The sequence below is a fragment of the Zonotrichia leucophrys genome, chromosome 9, assembly GCF_028769735.1.
Source record: "Zonotrichia leucophrys gambelii isolate GWCS_2022_RI chromosome 9, RI_Zleu_2.0, whole genome shotgun sequence".
Lineage (NCBI taxonomy): Eukaryota > Metazoa > Chordata > Aves > Passeriformes > Passerellidae > Zonotrichia > Zonotrichia leucophrys.
Genome location: NC_088179.1, coordinates 11,008,796 through 11,030,219, shown reverse-complemented (window position 1 = coordinate 11,030,219; position 21,424 = coordinate 11,008,796). Strand labels below are relative to the sequence as shown.

General features: G+C 37.3%; 1 protein-coding gene across 3 annotated transcripts in view; it reads right to left on the bottom strand.

Moving 5' to 3' along the window:
• Nucleotides 1-21,424, bottom strand: part of PLS1 (plastin 1) — a 41,594-nt gene that overhangs the window by 10,100 nt on the left and 10,070 nt on the right. For all 3 annotated transcript variants that reach the window (XM_064720744.1, XM_064720745.1, XM_064720746.1), the window contains exons 2-10: nucleotides 11,509-11,616; nucleotides 9,132-9,295; nucleotides 7,863-7,992; nucleotides 6,207-6,339; nucleotides 5,231-5,312; nucleotides 4,178-4,343; nucleotides 3,940-4,082; nucleotides 2,802-2,897; nucleotides 1,349-1,544 (exon numbers count right to left, since the gene is read on the bottom strand). In XM_064720744.1, coding sequence (XP_064576814.1) covers nucleotides 1,349-1,544; nucleotides 2,802-2,897; nucleotides 3,940-4,082; nucleotides 4,178-4,343; nucleotides 5,231-5,312; nucleotides 6,207-6,339; nucleotides 7,863-7,992; nucleotides 9,132-9,295; nucleotides 11,509-11,578 — 1,180 coding nt within the window. In that variant the 5' untranslated portion in view covers nucleotides 11,579-11,616. The remainder of the gene's footprint in view (nucleotides 1-1,348; nucleotides 1,545-2,801; nucleotides 2,898-3,939; nucleotides 4,083-4,177; nucleotides 4,344-5,230; nucleotides 5,313-6,206; nucleotides 6,340-7,862; nucleotides 7,993-9,131; nucleotides 9,296-11,508; nucleotides 11,617-21,424) is intronic.

Sequence of the window (21,424 nt, the reverse complement as noted above, 5' to 3'; positions counted from 1 at the left end):
ACTGTAAAAAGTAAGTTAAATTTGGCCAGTATTTATAATTACAAAATCATAGCCTAGCATTCAGTTGATTGTAACTTTTTAAACTGGTTTGGCTGAGACTTTCATCTCCATCTAAATGTTTCAGGAAAGTCCAGAAACCAATTCAACAGGTTTTTCCCATGCCATTGAAAACGCTTCCAAATTTAACCAAGTTTTCGGTATTTCAAATCACACCAGCAATTTTATCTTCAGAGCAGAGAAGGTGAACTGAGCATATTCCACCTCCACCCAGCTCCTGTATGCATTTCCAAGAGCTGACATTTCTAACAAAACTGAAGCAGAGGAAGAGCAGACCTTTCCTTCAGTCATTTGTCCTGGCCAGCAGGGACTGCAGTGACTGGGGATATCACAGCTGGAAAGGGAAGACAAGGTCCTGTGCTCTACAGCCTCTATCACAGCTGGCACCCAGCTGAAGCTAGAAGAGCCAGAAGCCTGAAACAGGAATGCTCTGAGGGATACAAGATTTGTGACACAGGGATGCAGCAGCACAGACAAGTCATGAAAAAACAGGAGCAAAGGAAGATGGACTCACCTAGATGGAAAGGAAACCTGATAGGAACAGTAAGAGGAAGGCACGAGAAGGCAGTGCAGAGGACTATGTGAACATTGCTGATGATTCTCCCGAGTGCAGCACCCCTGATTCTCACACTCCTTTGAGATCAGTGAACAACTGTGAAATACACTGGCAGGAGCCATTCCATTATCCTAGATTAGCTGGTCCACAGCAAGGGCAACAGCCAAAGATTGCTACCAATTATCCCTTTATGTCTGGCATCAGAGATCTGAACTGTACAGTTAAAGGCCAAGTTCCCTGCTATGACAGGATCTATACAGGCTGCTGATACAAAAGCCTTTTTAAAAAAAATGTTTCCTAATTTAAAAGGCAACAAACATACACACACATATATACAAATGCACAAAAATATGTGAAAAATACTTTTAAAGACTATTACAGTTGCATAATATAGCACTTCAAAGAAAAACCAGAATTTGTATATCAGCTCAAATATAAATAGCATGGAAAGAAGCATGGGAAACTGAAAGGAAAGTAGGAGGACAGTTTTTGCTCCTGCAAATGGATGACAGAAGGTTATTCAGGAATGACCATTTGGTCAGGCTAACACAAGTGAACAATATACACACTACTGGGGTTTTCCACTAAGGCTTAAATTGGCTGCTAGTAAGTAAACACAGGCACCAGCACACAGGGATTCTACATCACAACCTAGGAGGAATACCTAAGTAGAAATCACTACAAATATTCTAATACTGATATTCTTCTCTTCCATACAGTTAGAAAGTTGAGTACCTTCTAATAAATTGAGATCATAAGATGAATTGTCAGGCTTGTGCAGGGCTGGATATGTGTTAAAGAGATTTGCAACAAAAGCCAAATTGAGTTTAGGGTTGCCTGCAACCACATCAGCTGGAGTTACAAACTGTCTGCAGCCCAATTTATCTGCCTGTTGGAGCATGTATTCAGCCCTCCTCAAGTCATTTTTATCCTAAAAAGAAAAACAAACAAAAGTTAATTTACAGTTAAGTCTAGTACTAGATTTTACTGAATCATCAGCTAGGGAAATCTTTAAATGACCCATGTCAGTTCCTCCCTCATTCTGCCAATGCCTGAGCTAGCTCTTACAGCCCAGGACAATTCCCCTCTGCCTTCTACTGTCCTTCACTTCTGTGGCTGTCAGCACAGCATTCCTCATGAATCACAGCAACTGCAGCCAGGAGTGTAGAGATGCTATTTCCATTTCCAGGCTGTTGATTCCCATATTCCTTCTCCTCCTACATGTACTAAAGGTTCACCATCACTGCTTTAAAATTATATTCTCAAGTAATTCCAATAAGAGTTTGAATGCTTTCAACTTGCTGTCCTTTTAATATTCTTTCCCTTAATCATCAAAATTGGCAACTTATGTTTTGTTCGTTAGTCTTTATTAGTAATATACTGGTCCATTACAAAAATGTGATCATATGAACTGTAGGAAATTACATGGAAAAAATTTACTTCTACTCTTTCTCACTCTCTAAAAATCCCCAACAAGAGCAAACAAAGCAAACAAGGAATTTATGAGAACTAAAGTATATAAGAAAACAATCATGCACATGGGTTTCATGCTTATAATGAATAATGAGATTCTACTGTATATTCTGATTAATATATAAGTATCTCAGGCATGCAGTTCAACTTTGGAGCAAATGCACTCCCACAATAACCCTTCCAACAGGCATTATGAAGCCACTTAGACAAGTGCTTCCACATCAATGTAGGCTGGTTTTAGACCTCTGTCCCTTTACACCTTAAAGCTTGATGGATGCCACACTTTGCTGCTGGTTATTGGAAGGGCTTACATGTTATTTCTAATTGCTGCTTGGTTAGAGGAAGGAACAACGGTTTGTGAAGTCTGTTCTTCCTTGTCTGAATTCCAGAACAGGAGAACTGAGCAGGATGCTCTAATATTCATGTTGGATGACCCAACAATGTACACTATTCCAACTGAAAATCAATATACACTACTCCAAGTGAAACATAGCTCCAAACTTTTGACTGCAGGATGCATTATCCTGTTTCAGCAGCACTGTAGGCTCAAGTTTTTGCTCATTTAAGCTTTAGTAACACTGAGCAATCTGGCTGAGTTTTTGCACACCTTAGGAAACAGAAGAGGATTCAGGGATAACCTGGTAACCAGAATGTTGGATACATACACAGAGGTCTCAGATAATTCCAGTCTGTTTTTACATTTCTGGATACTTACATGAAATCCTGTAAAGTCAATTTTGATAGGCAATTGCTCAGGGTCATCTCCTTTGGGTGCAATCTCATTTAACAAATGGTAGTAGGCTCTTGAATCCTAAAATAGTGTAATAAAAAAAAAGCAGCACGTTTGCAGCCTTTCCTAGACATTTATTACTGGAATACTCCAATCCAAAAGCCACAGGAGTCAAATATACAGCTCTCTAATTTCAGTGAATATGGATGAAGTCATGCAGCCATTTTACTACCCTGTTTCACACAGAACTTAATCAGCCAGATGACAGAGAAAAGGAATATCTGATAATTATTGTGGACAACACTAGTTAAATTTATTCTGTTGAATATTATCTAGACTGTTGCAATTAAGATGTTCAGGGCAAATTTATGTGGTCACCCACAAAAAGGATCAATTTTGCAGTAACAAACTAGAAGAAAAAATAAACCCCTACTAGTCCTAGAAGTATTTACTACTTCTCTTAAGCACCATATAATTTTTTTACCATAGTAGCAGTTTTCATAAAAAACCCTAGTTACAGTCTGCTTTAATAACAGCCTTCTTGACAGCATTTGAAATGATGTAACTTGCTGAGTGGTGCAGCAGATAGCCAAAGACCATTAAGGACATGGTTTTGTCCAATGAAAGGAGGTCTAACCACCTTAAGGCAGTCTTCCTCCTTTGCTTTCAGTTTTTAAAAGTTGCTGTGTTCTCTCCTCAGCGGGGCTGCTACAATGCTCTGCCTGCCTTTGCAGAATGACTGAAGAGAGAAGGAACCTTTCAGCCCCTGTGTCACTCAGCTGACACACCAGCAAAGCAGTGACTGGCAGGTATTAGGCAGCTAGTAATGTGGTGCAAATTATCCTAAATAACTCTAATAGACACATAACAACATTAGAACTTCCCTGACTATCAGCTTGTTGGAAATGTTCACTTTGCACTGTGATAGGATAATACAGGGGATGAGCAATTAAATAGGATAGAAGAGATCAAAATTTTCAGTGTTGAAAAATGCAGGATAAACCTGCAGTCAGATAAAGCAGATTACTATTGTATCTAAATTCTCCTGATCTGACAGTTTTTTTCTATACACTGTATGTTTTAATACCACTGTGTTCAATTATGAGAAGAAATAACTACATACCTTGATGTCTTGGCTGAAGTTAGTGATTTTCTGCCACCCTGCATTGGCCAGATGGTAATTCACCCAGCGCAGCAAGAGGTCTTCTGGGGAGAGCTTCATTAACTCATCCAGCTCTTCCCCTTCATTTAGCAAGGCAATAAGAGCTAAAAGCAAGTTTGAAAGAAAGCTGAGATCACTGCTATTGTGGTCTGAGCTAATTCCAAGGGGCTGGCATTGCTATAGCAGGCATTACTCTTACCTTCATTTCTGGAGATCTCAATATCAGCAAAAAGGCCAACTTTAATGATCTGCCACAGGAGTCCCAATACCAAGTGTGGTTTTCCTTCTTGCAAATCTTGTGATCCAATATTGACAACCGTGCAGCCAATGGCAGATGCTGAGTTCAGAGCCAGGTTTAAGTTTTCCTATTTGGAATATCATAATTTAACAAACTTGGGAGATTGTATTTTTTAGTAAAATTGTTCATATTAAACTTTGGAAGAAAAAATGCATTAATTCAATGGCTTTGAATGGAAAACTGCACTCTGGAGGTTTTTGTTAACTACTTTGCATCTTACCAAAATTTTAGGAAAACAATGACAGTGTTAATATGGACTCACTTAAAAATTGTGGGCCACCTTCTGCAGCTGGAATTACTGAGGAATACTTTAATAAAAATATTTTTACCCACATAAAGGATTTAGAATATAGTGTGGTTTAACTTGTCATATTTTAACACCACTGCCTAAAATAAAGTCTGCCGTTTAACTGAGGCTTTTATCAGAAGTTTTTTTCTCACTGGGTTGGTAACTTATGGATCTACTTCCCTTTCCAGCCTTGTTTTCTTAAACCCAAACTAAGTTCTTAAAAACTGTTGCTGTCAAACTTTTCCAAGACTTCATACACAATTAAAATAGATCTCCTCATCCTCTGTCAAAGCTACTCTCCAGTACAGAAAGCACATCATCCTATCACAGAATATGCAGCCATGCAGATACTTTCTACATGGCTGAAATACAACCTGGCTATCCACTCAAAGTCTAAAATTATTTACTTCAGGTACTCAGTAAGGCAAAACAAAAATAGCTACTAGGGAAAGAATTAGACAAAACAAGAAAAAAAATTTTTTCTGTAAATCATCTAAGAAATAGGAGAATACAGTAGGGTTTTTCAGAAAATATAAGCTCATGCTTCAGGATTTTTTTATTACATATGATTTTTAATTTTTTTTTGTTCTCCACCAGAAGAACTGTCATTAAAACAGAAAAATACTTTCTCATTTGTGGCAAGTTCCTATTCATGGAGTACTTACAGAAATAGTGAAAGGAGTGAGTTTTTTCTTATTAATAGCCCTTTCATCAATTGTATCTGGTTGTGAAAAGTTGATCATTTTGCTAAGAAAGAAAAGTCAAGAGTTTATTCAAACTTCCATTTCTCAGAAAATATTATTTGGTTATAAACTACTAACACTCAACTAGCTGCACACATTTCTGACAAGATTAAAAAAAAAACAACAAAAAAAAGACCATTGTCTAAATCTCCTCTCCCCCATTAAATAACTGCACATTCATTCAGAATGCCCCAGATAATAAATATATTGCATCTTCCTTTTATAATTAACAGATCATATTTATAACAGTCAAAGAAAGCTCCTGAGATGAAAACTGTAAACCAAAGTAACTTAAATGGTCTCTACTGAAAAACTATAGTATAATCAGTGTATTCCTGCCCTGCATTTCTGTAGTACCTTGTATCTACGTGAATCTCAGACTAATTCACATCAACACTAACAGCTAATCCCTTGTTACCATGGTGTGTCACTAAGTACTAGTAATCCACTTTAACTAGAAAGTTACAGCAGACTGAAGTTAAGGGATCTACTATATGCTCTCCGTTTTGCCATGGATTTAAATTCAAATTTCTTTTCCTGATATCCCATGATTTAATGACTAAAAGTAGTAACTTTTAAAAATATTTAAAATAGTCAAGTTTTCTAATTATTTCAAGTAATGAATTTATGAACTGTTTAATTATCTCCTTTATAAACAGCCTGCACATATCTGGCATGAATAATTATGGGTCTGAAGAGGAAAACTGCTTCTATAATGTATGCACAGTGTCACATAGAAAATATGCTAAAAATCACATTTCTATGGGCAAAGAAATGAAATATTTAAGAGTGGGGTCTTGATCTTAACACCTGTCCAAAGTTTTCCAATTCATGTCACTGTGATCAGCACTTAACCTTTGAGATTAATTTCCTTTCTTTCTCATAGCCTTGGACTCACCAAAGAAGGATGCCATCTGCAAGGGATTTAAACAGACTGGCATCTGATGGGTTCATTGGTAGGAGGTGCTTACAGTCTGGGTCATCTTGTAGAGCTTTATTTATCCAATTAACAAAAGCAACTTTTTCTTCCTCTGAAAAGAAAGACATCATTAAAATAAAAGATGTACATTTCCAGGAAGACATACTAGTAACAGCATACTTGGGTCATCTGCAGCAAAACCCCTTAATTTCACAGAGGTCAATTATTAAAAAAATCAGAGCAATGACAAAAAACACAAAAAATGGTAAGCATAGATTAGCCTTTCTCCCACTGCACCCTCTAAGTATCTGGTGATTTTCTGAAGGATAACATGAATCATAGGAACATCTGAGAGAAGGTGTCCTCAAGGCTGACTTCAAATTTGGTTTCTCAGCCGTTACAAAGAGGTGCAGACATCTCATCTGAAATATGCAACATGTCACTCCATGCACTGTTTGCTTAAAATGCAGTGTTTCATTCAGCCTTCTGCTGGATTTTGGAGACTGGCAGCCTTTTGATACTGATCTGAAGTGCTGAGCTGTCTTTAGCTTTGAGAAACTTAAGAAGTTTAATATCTCAGTTATTAGAAGCACCTGACTCAGTACACTTCTTTCACTGTCAATGGGAAACAATGTGAAATTCTAGAACACACTTCACCTCATCATAAACGAGATGCTAGGTGAGGCCAGGCCAGGTGAATCGTGCTCTAGTGAGGTTTGTTTCTCTCCCCCAAAAACAAAACTGCATCTAAAGAATCACCTCTGATGCCCTACAGGCATCCTTTGGGATGGAGCATATCCCTGCTTTAAGGACGCACCAGGTATAGCTGGTGCTGGAATCCTACTGAAAAAGAAGATATTGCCACTTTTGATATTTAAAGTAAATCTTCCTCATTTACAGAACCTTAACACAATCTGGAACAAGACAAATTCCAGACTTAAGTCAATCAAAAAAGTTGCAATATTGCCGATTGCAACATGATCCTAGAAGTTGGCTCACACTCTGGCCAAGAACTGCAATGCAATTAGGCACAATTATCAACTTAAATTACATGCAGCAGGGGGAGGTAGAAGGAAACAGATCAAATATTAAAAGCAGCTTCTTCAGAGTGAGACAGTCTATACAAAAACCATGTACAAGTGAACAATTCCATAATGCAGAGACAGCTGAGGAGGGCAATCCGTCCAGAAAGGATATGTGGTGGTTTGTTAGTGGGGTTTTAGTTCATGTTAGTTAACACTGTGGAATTGAAAATGAGAATTCATTCCTTGTTTTATCTGAATATAGGAATGAGTGTCCATTAGCACATAATGAAGGCAAAAACTTGACTAGCTTTACTAGCAGTACACCAAAGGGGCTTTTCCTCCCCCACAAGGTGTGAGTGCCTGTTTTCCTCTTTTGCTCTCACAGAGATGCCCAACTTGCCTCCAGGTGCAACTAAGAGTGAAACTAAGCAACAACTGAGCAGAGCTAACAAACTATCACCCACACTTACTTTGTCTATCTCCATAAGCTTTTGCTCGGTTAATTTGCTTTTATTGCCAACAGTTTCCAGTTAGGTTCTGTTTTATCTGTAGTGCAAATTCAGAGAGTCTCCCTCCACGGAAAATTTGCCCATGTTTGATTATTTCTTACCTGAATAAGAGTGCTGTGTCCCCTCACTAGATATTGCTGATGTTCCTCCAATTGCTGTAATACCTTGCTTTTTGTTTATTGATTTTCTGAAAGATTTGCTAACATCTTTGCTTTTCAATTCCTGAATTATCTAAAATTAAAAAAATAGAAAGCATTTTGTGATTGATTGCACCTTCAAATAACTGTTAAATCATCTAGGTAGTCTAGAGTCAGTAGTTAATCTGACTGAATTTCTTTGATATTTAAAATGACTTCTTGTCTAAAAAGAAATAATTACTGTTTGGATATCTGTATCTATACTGGATATCTAACATATTATTTCACAGTGAATACCTCTATTAAGCCATGCTATCTAAAAAAATAGACATACAAAGATCAACACAATTTTTCCATAGATATTTTGGTAAACTGAAGAACACAACTAAAGATACACACAGTTTTGATGATGATAGTATATTTTTTCCACTGATTTCCCCACATGCTTTGCATGTAAAAGGTTATAACATGACAGTTAAACATGCCCTTCCTTTATCAAGCTAATACCATTTTCCACCTGCCTGCAATGTAACCCACACTGAATATATCAGTATGTCCTAGGTTTGCCCAAATACTGCAGAAGTCTCAGACTGACAATGAAGTAAAAGACACAGTTAATACCTGGAAGCAAATACTTGCATGTTTAGAATCTCAGAAAGAAAGCTCAATCCCTAATTCAACAAGCAACCTTGTGCAATTAGCAGCAGTACTCTAATTTCAAAACAAAACATCATCATCCCCAAGCACCCACAACCAACAGCCTGATAAGTTCTTGTTTCTTTTAAAATGCACCAGTGAGTGATTCTCATTAGAAAAGCCTAAAGCTTTGAAATCTGCTCAGTGAAAAGGAAAATTTGTACCTCACTGCCAGTAATAAACAACCATTAGTATAGAGATTAAGCAGAGTGAAGCACTGCTAAGAGCATTCAGAGGCTGCTATCCAATTGTCTGCTTTTCTGTCAGAGAGGGCTGACCCAACAGTGCCTACAATATGTACTCCTTCCCCTCACCTTGGAGGAAACAGAAAACAAGACTGATTGCAAATACTGTTCTTTCACATGCAACATTAACTAGGAGTGTGAAAGATAAAAATTAGAAAATAACAATATAGGATATTCTAGGTTGTCACAGAAAACTTAAAATAACAGTTCTATAAAAAAAAGCACTTAGTTATAGCATTTAATTCTCAATAGATTTTAAACAGTAGAGAAACATCCAAAGGAAAGGTCTTACAGAGACAAATTCTTCAAAGTTGATTTTCCCATCCTTGCTGCTGTCTGTCACCAAAATGATTTTTTCTACAATCTCCCGGACTTTGTAACCAGGCAAGGGCAGACTTGCTTCTTTAAACAGGTCTTGAAGCTCGTAATCACTGACATACCCACTGTTGTCAATATCTGTAGAATGAAAGCACAAGTTGTTATACTTGTGTAAACTCATGCATATTCATGTACTAAGATATGGTAACTGTTAAGAATAAATGAAGCATGATAAACACAGTTCTAGGAGATGAGTGTTTCTTTCTCTGATATAGATAAGTATGAAGGAATGCTTGTGGATTGGAGGCATAACTATCTAGGACTTGTGCCATCTTCTTATATGCTTTCTCAGGAACTATCTTCTGATCCCAGAGCACAGATAGAACAAGATAGCAAATTTGCAAATAGTGAAGTTCAAGATTTCCTTATTTGTTTTTAAGACTCACAACAACATTATCTATAAACATTCAAGTTAAAGGGACATGAATTAATATATGCTTAGTGTAATATTAAACCATTTGCAATCAGCACAATCAGTAAGCTCAAATCTGATGCATGTTGTAATTACAAGAGCTCTATGAATGATATATTTGCAAAAAATTTAAGAGAACATCACAATGAATCAGAAACAGAAGCAGATGATGTGGCCACTTCTCTGACTTGTCAAGGTGCTCCCACTTTTGTTGTTTTTTTTTCATTTACTAGTTAAAAACATCTCTTCATATTGCATCTAGTATCAGAACTCAGTCAATGATACCAGAGTGGATGAATGCCTCCCATTACAGAAGGGCAAGCAGAAAAACATGCTTTCATCTCCAGCCATAATTAATTACTACACAGTAATTTTTTTTGTAATCCATACTACACTATGTAGCTTCTGTAGAGCTTCATAAGGCAGCAACATTTCACTGTAGGCAAAAGGCTAAAAATGCAGGGCAAAAAAAAAAATGTGGTTTTGATACTATCAAAAGTTCACAAATCAATACACAAACTTGATGTCTGCATATGCATTAATTCATCCAGCGGCTTGCAGACATGTAAGACCACACATAATAACAGGGATGGTCTAACTATCAGAGAACATGCTCATGAGCTCACTCAGATTACCAGCTATTTTATTTCTCTAGGTTCATCTTTCACTGAGGGTAAGTTTCCATGATGACAAGCTGAGAGTTAAATAAATGCCTTCTCTCAGTTTACCAATTTAGTTGCAAGTACTTTATCCATAAAGACATTAGAAATGTGAAAAAAAATTGAACTAATGTTGCTTAATTTTTATGTTTTACAGAAAACATAAGGAAAAAATGCTCTTCAGGGAGTAGGAACAGTACAGACAATTCTTCAAGCTGAAATAGGAAAAGATGCAGGTAGAGGATGGAGATAAAGAAGAAATACAGATGGTGAAAACCAAACATAGAAAAGCTGTCAGACAGCATCAGTGAGTCTCTAGCTGTGCTAACATCTCTTAGCAGACTGATACATGTATATGGTGCTCTTCTCCTTGGTCTGTCATCCCAGCACCTGCAGGATACAAACCACTTGAGCTATAGATGTCCTGATGATTGTTTAACAGCAACTCAGGAATGATCTTCCATGGATGTATCATACTCCCTGTAGAATTTCTACTCTTTGTTTGGTCTCAGCAACATCCTGTGTCAATGGGTTCATTGTTCTGTTATTTATTGTAAAGTTCGTATTTTTAATTTTAATTTCCTGACTCTCTAGTGGGCATCATGTGATACCTGTATTGGCATATCCTAAGTAATTCCCTCTTCACTTCTTCATACTACTCATGGTCTTCCAAATCTCTAACATACCCAATAGTTTCTTTACCAAGTAAAGACTCCTATTATTTAAGAGTTCTTGCCTAAAATGATCCTGTCCCCCCCATCATGATTGATTACAATCATGGTTGTTTGATTTCCTGAGCAGCACAGTTACACATCACCCCTCAGTAAAGACAAAATAAAGCAGATATGAACATTCACAACAGCAGTGCAATCTGGAAAAAAAGGGTGAGCTGCTATATAATTTCTTACACTTTCTGTGTGCTCTGATTAATCTCTAAACATCCTCTCAAGCATACAAAACTGTACAGTTATTTATTAACACTGGTGTAACAAAGCTGATCTTATTAACAAAAGATCAAAAAATCTTCAAGTTTAGTTCCCTTAAAACATAAAATCTGATTGAATAAATGAAATTATTAGTTCAGCAAAGCATGCAAATAAAGCAAAAACCAAGTGTCAGTAACCTAACATGAAAATATAGAACATCTGAAGCTTAATCAAAAGTTTTTCCAAATTAAGGAGTTCAGAAACCTGAATTTTGACTCCTTATTTAAAACATACCAATTTTGCCAAATGCCTCTCGTAGATCTTCAAGCTCTTCACGAGAGATAGTAGTTATGTTATTCTCCATCTTCAGCCGGCACAAGTGTTGTCCTCAATTGCTAATACCTAATAATAACAATAAACAGGTAAGATATGAGGCAGGCTGTAATTCCAGACACATGTAAGTTACTGATCTATTCAACACGAGGCACCAGACCTGAATGACATGTCCAGGTCTGACACACTTAAAATGTTACAAACAACACTTTAAAGTACACCAGATACCTACAGAAATTCTTTTCACTGCAAGAGTAAGTGAAAATTCACAGCAGCAGCCCCTGTTTACATACATTTGATGTTTTCATTTGCATAGAATAAACACTGGCCAACAACCTTCCTCCACTGCTTAAGTGGTTTTCTAGCATTAAAATCTTCTCATACTTCAAAAAAAATTTCTGGAAATATTAATTTCTTAGTGAGATGCAGTATCATTGCCAAGCAGTGCTTAGCACTGGAATCTAGCCCTGCAAAGCACTGAGCACTCCAACATTTACACAACATCAACCTCAGTGGGGCACTTCCAAGGACCTGCCCACAACCTGTCAGAGAACACCAGGGAGCCTTTCCAAGACTCCAGGAGGTACCACCAGCTGAACTCTACCACTCTTCTGACACCCTGCTGTCTCCTAACACTGCCAAAGAGCTGAATGAAGGCTTTTACTGAGCAAAGACTGGAGTCTCACTGGGAGCCTTTCTTTACTGACCTCTTAGCAAAGCAGAACAAAACTGAAGGCACCTTCATAGGAGTTGGTAAACTTCTATCAAAGATTTTGCCTCTTATCAAAGCCTTACTACAACAGGATGATTCAGATTTATTGGCAGTAAGTGCAGCTTTGTAAAGAAGCCCCATGCATTGTCTCCACACCCAAGTTTATACTTGTATTTGTCATTTTCCACCGTGCAGTGCCACTGGCACACACAAGGCAAGCCCAGGGCAGCACAGCCCTGCCTGCACTGAGTGCACCTGGCTGGAGACAGAGGGAGCACAGGCTGCTGCAGGAGGGGTTGTGCCTGTCCTAAATGTCCAAGTTTCATCTTTGCATTTACTATATAAGCCAAAAGTGACAAAAATCCACCTCACACAAATATTTTCATCAAAGTTGTTCTAAACTTGCCCAAGTTTTCCTTCTGGTTTAGTGCTTTTGCTTTAGAGCAAGAAAAAATACATTCCTGGAATGACCAAGCTCACAATAAATATATTCTGGTCTGCTAAATGCAGCTGCTTCTTCCCCAGAAATCGTGCATACCAGCAGAACAGGGCTGTTACCCACTGGACAAGACTCTAGAAGAGGAAACCTGACTTCAACAATCAGTTTTAGCACGAATCATGCTGGATGCCCTTAGGAAAGGCTGTACTTTAGCTTCCCCACCTTTTGTGGAAAATTTTTCTCCCACAATGCTGTATAAACATTGTTCTTAAACAACAGTGGGTTGTTTTAAATAGATCTTGCCTACTTTACTTGGGTTAGTATTTTCTGTGTCTTCACTGGGACTGCTCCTGTGGGTCACACAGGATATGGCCTTGAGTGTGGGTGGCAAGTTAAGTCTTTTTCCTTCATGTCACTAGATCTTATTTAAGTACTAAAATCCTTCTTACCAGTTTTGCTAAGCTTACTAATAGCATGAACCAGTGCCCATAATCAAAAGAAAAGAAATTAAAATATATGTTCAGAAGAAATAACCCTTCACACAGATATCTCTGGAAGTGCAAGTACCTTCATTGGGAACCTGATGTGACAATTCAAGAAATAATGAACTGTGGAAAAATTTATGAAAAAAATAAACCATTTAAATGTAAATTACAAAGGAAATTTAAATGGCTCTAAATCTAAAAAAAACCCAAAAACCAAACAGATTACACTCATCTGAAATACAGAAATGGCATGACAAATCATAAGTGAAATATTTAGCTATGCAAGTATAAAAGACACCATCACTTTTGCAGGCACCATTGAAGTTAACTACCATTATCATGACTCAGATCTTATACATTTCTGCAAAGTTGCATAAAATTAGTTTCACTCCTTTTATAATTGATAATTCAGATTTTCCAGCATATTCTATTTAATAAAATAGCAATCTTTGATTTCCAAAGACGTTGATTATTTCAGTTACACAGTAGAAACATCTGTTTTTGAATGAAGCAGAAAAAGAAAGCTAATAACTGCTCTAAAGAGACAGCCTTAAATAGCCTATGATATCCTGACAGGGTAAATTATGGCAGAAGTGCTGCAATCATGGTTCTGGCATTCAGGAGAGTCAGAGCTTGAACACTCAGAGACAACACCTTAACTAGTCAGACATTACAGACAATTCCAGTCCACAAACAGGGACCTTCTATCTAAGCTAATAAATACCCTGCACTCCCAGACTCATCACCACCCAAGATGACTCAGGGCACAGGCAATTCTGACAAGATTTAGCCTCCAGAAGTATCTGGGTCTTGGAACTGTGACTACCTGTTCAAAGGTATATTCATTTCCAGAGAACATTTCTCTGTACTCTGAGGATGTTCATATGACACTTAGATTTTCTGTAGTCTCCACCTACAACAAACCATTTCCTGCTGCTCCAGGACAGGGTAGGTACAAATACAAATACTGTTTTAATGCTGATGAAGTACCCTCGATCCTTTTTTTAGTCCTTGAAAATGTGCTTAGTATGAACTGACAATATTTATGTAGTCCTAGCCCGCTTCCTATGCCTGGAAGGCTTTTTCAATCTAAAGATAATCCACTGGACACTGCTGGAAATCATCCACATCCAACATAAGACAGATACAAACTACTGTTGGTACCACTGTGGTATTTCTTTGTGTGCAGAGGAGTATCTATGGCTGAGCAACCACAAAGGATGGAGTAGGTCAAAGAGAGCTCCTGCCACATTTCTGACCTGTTATCAAAGCTGTCAGAAAAAACAGAGCAGTTAATTGGCAATCAGGCCCAATAGTTGTCTCCATCCATGCAGGCAAGTGGCAATTTCTTTTCCAGTTCTTCATTTCAAATTCTGTTTGCCTCATTTCCACATGCAGCTGCCACTGCAGTGACAATGGAGTTTAGAATGCTGACTCGAGAGCCTATTTTCTTTTGTTGCTGCTCTTTTTGTCTGCATCAGGGACACACCTCCTCCATCCCTGCTGCAAATACTGCCTATTGCTGCATCATTCTTAAAGCTCTTGTCTCTAATTACAGCCAAGAGAGCATCATTTGCATATACAGGTTGTGCTTTTATATCAACAACCAGCTGGTTATTACTTTGTACTATCTATAATTACAAAACATGAAAATTCTCCTCTTATTTGCCTTTGAATCTGCTACAGATTTTAATGGGAAAAAATCCCCACAAAACACAGTTTAACCTGTAGTATTCCTGTGTTAGTTATCCAGGACTCTTTAGGTCAATGTGATGAGAACAGGATAGCTTTCAAGCACTATTAGTGTCTTTTAATAAACTAGGAGTTCTGTCCAGTCTCAGTGAGAAAATAATGCATTGTAAGGTATAAGACACACAAAAGAAACTTTAAAATAAGAATATGCATCACATATTCCTTTTAGACAGTAAGGAAAGAGGAAATGCTAATTAAAAATTACTGGAAATATCTGCATATAATAAAGATTTGAGCAATGGAACTGACATTCAGAATGTTGGCTTGATATGAACACACACACACAGAGGTTTCCAATGTTTTTCAAGAAGCTAAAACTACCCAGGTTTGTTTGTTCTGTTTATTTTTGGGTTTCCCTACCCCAACTCATCTTAGACTGAAAGAACTTCCTTATGCCAAGATTATTCTTGTCCTTCAAGTAAAAAGATGATTAGGGGCCAACTGAATCGATCCTTTAATAACACGAAAGCACAAATTGTTTTAGGGGTTGCACTGGTGGTCTGCAATAAAACAGCAGTGGTGATTAATCTGAATTAAATTAGGAAAAGGTATTTTTTTATCTTATTGTGATAAGTCTCAATCTTTATGACAAAATGAATAATCACTAGAGTTCAGTGGCTTTATAATTTTATTGTTATTGTTGCTTGCCCTGGTACAGGGTATGGAAAGATAACTTATCTTTTCTGTATCACCAGTAAGGCTGGAGGAGACATCATGAGGAAAGAACTGCACTGTCTGGTATGCAAAGTGAAAGAAGCCTTCACTGTGGAACAGTCACAGAATCACAGAATGCCAGGTTGGGAGGCACAGCAAGAATCAGCCAGTCCCACCTTGCTTGGCAAAAGCACTCTCTGGACAAGATGGTCCAGCAGCCAAATCTTAGAGGTGTCCAATATTAGGGAATGCACCACTACCCTGGGGAGATTATTCCAATGGCTGACTTCCTCTCAGCAAAAAATTGTCTTGTGACCAAATGAGTGTCCCCAGGAGCAACCTGGAGATACTACCCCTCCTCTTTTCCATGTGACTTCTTTTAAAAGGGAGTAACCACCTTTAAATACGGCAACATGGTGATAAGGTCTCTCCTAAACCTTCTTTTCCCAAGGCTGAACGAATCCAGTTCTCTCAGTCTTTCCTTTTATGGCAGCTTCCAGTCCTCTGATCATCTTTGTGGCCCTTCTCTGGGCCCTCTTCAGCCTGTCCACATCTTTCTTTGCAGCAGAAATCAAAACTGGACTCAGTATCTCAGGTGTGGCCAGCTCTCTAATTGGTTCAGAAAGAACTAATCTAACACACCTGTAGACTGATGAGCACTGGCATCATAAAGAAAAAAAAAATAAAAACAGAGATCCACCCTAAATGCAGCAAAGAGAGCACCAAAAGGTCAAAGTAATTAGCAATATACACACATATTTAGATACAATATATATATATACATGCATATATATGTATGTGTGTATATATATATAAGGTATTGCAAGCACATGGGGAATTTTTGAAAGAAGAGATGGGTATAATTATGGTATCAATTACAGTTATTAGCAGAGGAGTATGAAGAGCAATGTTCTTCCAATATGACACAGTCAGTCTGAAGCTTCACAACCTGGAACACTCCGAAATTATATTTCTCAGCCTAGGCTTATAAACATGACTGGATATATTTATGAGGATCAAAAGTATTTAATAACTAGAAGTTAGAGGATAACAATGAAGAAATATATAAACCAATATTCAACATATAAACAATAATCCATTGAATTTTCCTCAGTCTTTTAGGAATGACATTACACAGTGAACAAGGTACAATTTAAGAGGGAAAAATAGTATTTTTAGCTTCACTGACCTTTGCTAAAGTAAGGCTATCAAACCAGCCACAGTGATAAATTTTGTGTCTACAAAACATGTGTGTCATGAAAGGAGGACTAGATGTACACTGAAGTTAATTACTCACTCCTTGGGAATTTATTCAACATAGTACAGTAACTATGGTCAGTAAGAGAATCAACATTTCCTCTATGCCTTTAAGATAAACCTGTATGAATAAGAAGTAAAACACGCTGAGATATTTGATTATTAGACTGATCATGGGCCTGATGAGTTCACTTACTGTGGTGTAAGTACAGAACAATTTCATGAGGCTTAGGTCAGGATTAAGAGCAACTCTCTTATAAGGCAGATAAAAGCTCACTTCAGTAAGATACCTTTTCATCAAACAAAATGCCTCCAGGCTCATTTGGCCACTGGGTGTACAGACTAGCCATGCAAATTTATCAACAGTATCAGTTTCATGCAGTTTCCTTTGCATGCATCATTCAAGAGGATCTCAAACTGCCTGTGCTTTGTGTTGTTGCATTCAGCACTCCAAATAAAATACATAACAGAAACCTTACCTATCCCTATACCACTCACAGGCAAGTAATTTTGAAAAATGGCTGTTGCACACTGGGTTCATGGAAAAACCTTTCATGCAATGTCCTGCAAACCTAACCTCTTTACAGTTTAGCTACACCAACATTTTGGGCTGAATTTGACCAAATGGATTATCTCAGATCACATGTGACCCATTCTGCTTTGGTTAATTAGTTGTTTTTTAAACATTTCTACAAGTTTCACCTGCTTCCAGAACAGAGCTGTGAGTATTGTCCTCAAGAGCAAATCTGAAATAGTGACATTCTCTGTGAAACTGGGACACTGAGGTGACACAAGTCAATAACATCAGCCCTGAAGAGCTGTGCACACAAGTTACCACATTCTTCAGCAAGTAACAGAACAGCAAAGGAGTTAAATTTTTTATTTCTGTAATACAGTGTGTCCAAGGCTCCCTACCTGATAGCAAACCATTTCCAGGCAAATACATAAACAAAGCTGCTTCCATGCAACAAGCAGCTTTTCTTTAGGACTTGAAAACACCAGGAAAATCAGTATTAGGAAAACAGAAACAAGATTTTTCTTACACATCTCTTGATAAGACACAACACTTCTGTTTTTTAGAACACAAGATCAGAATGTCTACAAAAACAATGTACCCCTTAATCTGAAGCAAAATAATTCTACTTTTGAGACAAGATTTATGTTTTCTGTGATGAAAATGTCAAGATTCAGTATCTTAACAATCTTCATATTTTATGTAATTTAAATATATTACCTTTGCAATAAATTATGGAGTAGAGAATCAAAGTATTCAATACAAAATAATAAACCTGTGCCATAATACAGCAGCAAATTAAGGAACAAAAATAAAGTTTCCCTACAGATTTTTTAACATGGTTGGATTCAAAAAACTCTGACCCAAAGTAAAAGTTGGGTAGAGTGAATCTGCTAGAGTGGTACTTACTCTCACTTTTATTATGGACAGCCTTTAGCTTGGTGAAAGTTCAATTACAGCATGTAGCTGGTATCCAAATTATGTCAGGAGAAGTACTGACAAAAGGAAAATGCAAGTGTAGGAAGAACCTGAATACACTCTTACCATAAATCTTAATTACCTTTTATGCTATCTCAGCATCTTTCATGGTTTTCATTCACAACAATGCAAATATTTAGTCAATAAAAGGAACACAAAAGGGATAAGAACTTAATTTTTAACATAAACATACCAACTATCCACCAATATGACTGTTTCCACTAAAAAGTGTTTTCAGAATTCATTGTGAATAAAAGCAGCTTATGAAATAGAATAAACAGGAATTGAGTTACTGCAGTCTACAGTAGAAAAGGATGGTCCTGTTAGGTCGGTTTCAAGAAGTTTGAGCCTCTCACTTGGAAGGCAAACAGTTTGGAAACACAAGTTTAAATGCCTGGCTGACATCAGAAGCTTGGAAGGTGTGCCACCAACCTAAAGCAGTTCAGCTCTGGAACATCCTATCAAGCCTCACAGCTGGCCTAAAGGAGATTAGTTACTGTGCCATAGAGGACATCCTGCTCAATTGCATTCCAACAGCTTCAACTGTACGGATTTTCAGAATCTCTAATAATCATCTCACAAATAAAGTAATGAAAAACTTTGGAAACAAATAAGTACACTTATTTGCAATTGAAAATGCAATTGAAATCTCCTTCCAAGAGAGACAGAAGCAGTTCTTGTTTGGTGCTGCCATGGAAATACAAGTGCTAGTGTAAACACTCAATGTCTCAGTTTCATAGTTCATAACACAGAATGTCATAGACATAATGATATTTTGATTTTCCAATAAGGAAGTATTGCATCCAGCAACAGTATCTACATGCTGTTAATGACACACAGTTGCAACACAAGGACAGGAAACAACGGGCAGAAACAGTGTGAGAAGTGGGACTAGAGAATTCTCTTGGAGGACTCAAGATCACTCAGGACACCTTCCATTTGTTGAGCAAATCCTCTAACAAGTGTCTCCTGAAGCCTATTGGAAAATGGACATTTGTAGAAACCACTAGGTTTGTAGTACGTGTGACCTTTGTGGGTGTGGTTCTAACCTTCCTAATGAAATCATTTTACTGTTGCTTTGCTCCTACCTTATTGTCCAGAGTCTAGAATATTTTTTACCTTTTACTGACACAGTTAAAACTAGTCCTTACAAAGGAAATTCACAAATCCTGGTATAAAACTTGCTGCCCATTTCTGCTGTGTGGCTTACGCTTGAGAGATCCATTTTCATCTCTGTGTTTCTGATATATAACTATATATAGCCTACTCCTATTTGTCTTTAAAGTCACCTATATTTTCAATTAAAAACTTCATTTTTGTTAGTCATTAACAGGTTTTTCTTAGATCAAGAACACTACTTAAACTGCCCACTATAACCCAAAAAATAATGCTAACAAAAGTGAAGCAACCTCACCACCTCATCTTTTTATCCAAGAATCTGAAGTTGGAGTTTTGAATTACACATTTAAAGGCATCGTTCTGAAAGCAAAACTCCTGTTTTTCCATTTCACACAGGGCAATGTATTTAAACAATTCATGACTTCAGAAATACATTCAAATTAATTAGCAAGGAAGTAACAGAATTAAATTGGATTGGTACAAGAAACTTCTTTACCTGTGTAAACAGCAAAATGTTTACAATGGTCCAAGACACATTTGACTGAGCTTTGAATAGAAAATTCAATCAATATAACGTATTGGTTCATTTATCTGACAAATTCTTATCTCTTCTCACCATCAATATAATTTAACTTCTCCAATGTGTTACTCTCCAAGTATCAGTTTATTATACTGAAACCTATGTCCTATGCTGACTCATCATTTGGCTTCCCTCACAAACGTGCTAGACCCTCCTTCCTGGGGAACTTGTTCAAGCTCCTATCAAGCACCTTTCCCACTCCTCCTGTTCCAAAGGCTTCCCTTGCCTCACCAACCTTGTCCCCATATCTTTGTATCTTTGCTCGTGCATCACTTCTGCATGCACCCACAGTGACCAGGAAAGTGCCCTCTCTCTGGAGGGCCACAGGTGGCAAGGATCAGGCTTTCCAATTAACACTGGAAGCTTCTACCTCAGATGCTGAGACCAAAAGCAAGGAAAAAATACAGGCTGAACCAAAACTACAGCAGCCAAACAAAGGAATTGTGGCAAAACTAATTCCTACAAAGGTCAAAGCATCACAGCAGTTTCAGCATGCAAATACATGTTAGAAGGAAAGAGCACCAACACATAGAGAAAATTTTATGAGTTTACTCATAAAACCTCTTTGATTACCAGTAACTGCTCTGAAGAACATAATTATTTTTTAAGTCCAAACCTGGTGCTTCTGTGACATTCCATCAGAGCAAACTACACTAAAATATAAATGGAAAGGCTACACTACTAAAAGCAAGTTCATTCAGGAACTCCGTCCTCAAGTCACTCTTTTGTGCCTAGGCTGACATTACATATCAAGTTTACAACACCAAAAGAGAGAGTTAAAAGACACACCAGCAAATGATACTTAATCTCTTTCTTTCTCTGTCTAGGTTTAGGTACATGCAGCTTTTGTTAGCATGCAACTACCATGACAAATATAAGCTGCATTATTTTTAAAGGACATTTCAGTTGGAAAACATCCTGAAATTCTGAAATTGAAATAGCTGGATCAATAAAAACCTCATCCTCAGAGCTCATGTGTTGACAGAACCCTCATTTGACAGTAGGACTTTTTGGGTATCCCAGTCCTCTCAAATAAGATTCATAGGTCGAAGTTTATGCTTTAATTATTCTTTAAATAATAAACTTCCTTAATAAACTATAGCACTGCTAGTTAATTACTAAACAGAAAAGCTAATGAGAAGCAACAGTCGGGATTACAAAAATAACTTTTCCAAAAAACCCCTACACATTAGACCCTAAACAACTAAAACCCACATGAAATATGGAATAACACCTGTCTTCAATTTTCAAATACTTCACATTATTATCAGATTAACTTTTTAAGCCCTGCTTTGCAGTAACTGGAAAGACTTGAAATTTGTTTTAGAATTAAACAGATTCTCGTGTATTTTCTCAACTCCACAAACTGTGCCAAATTACAGATAAG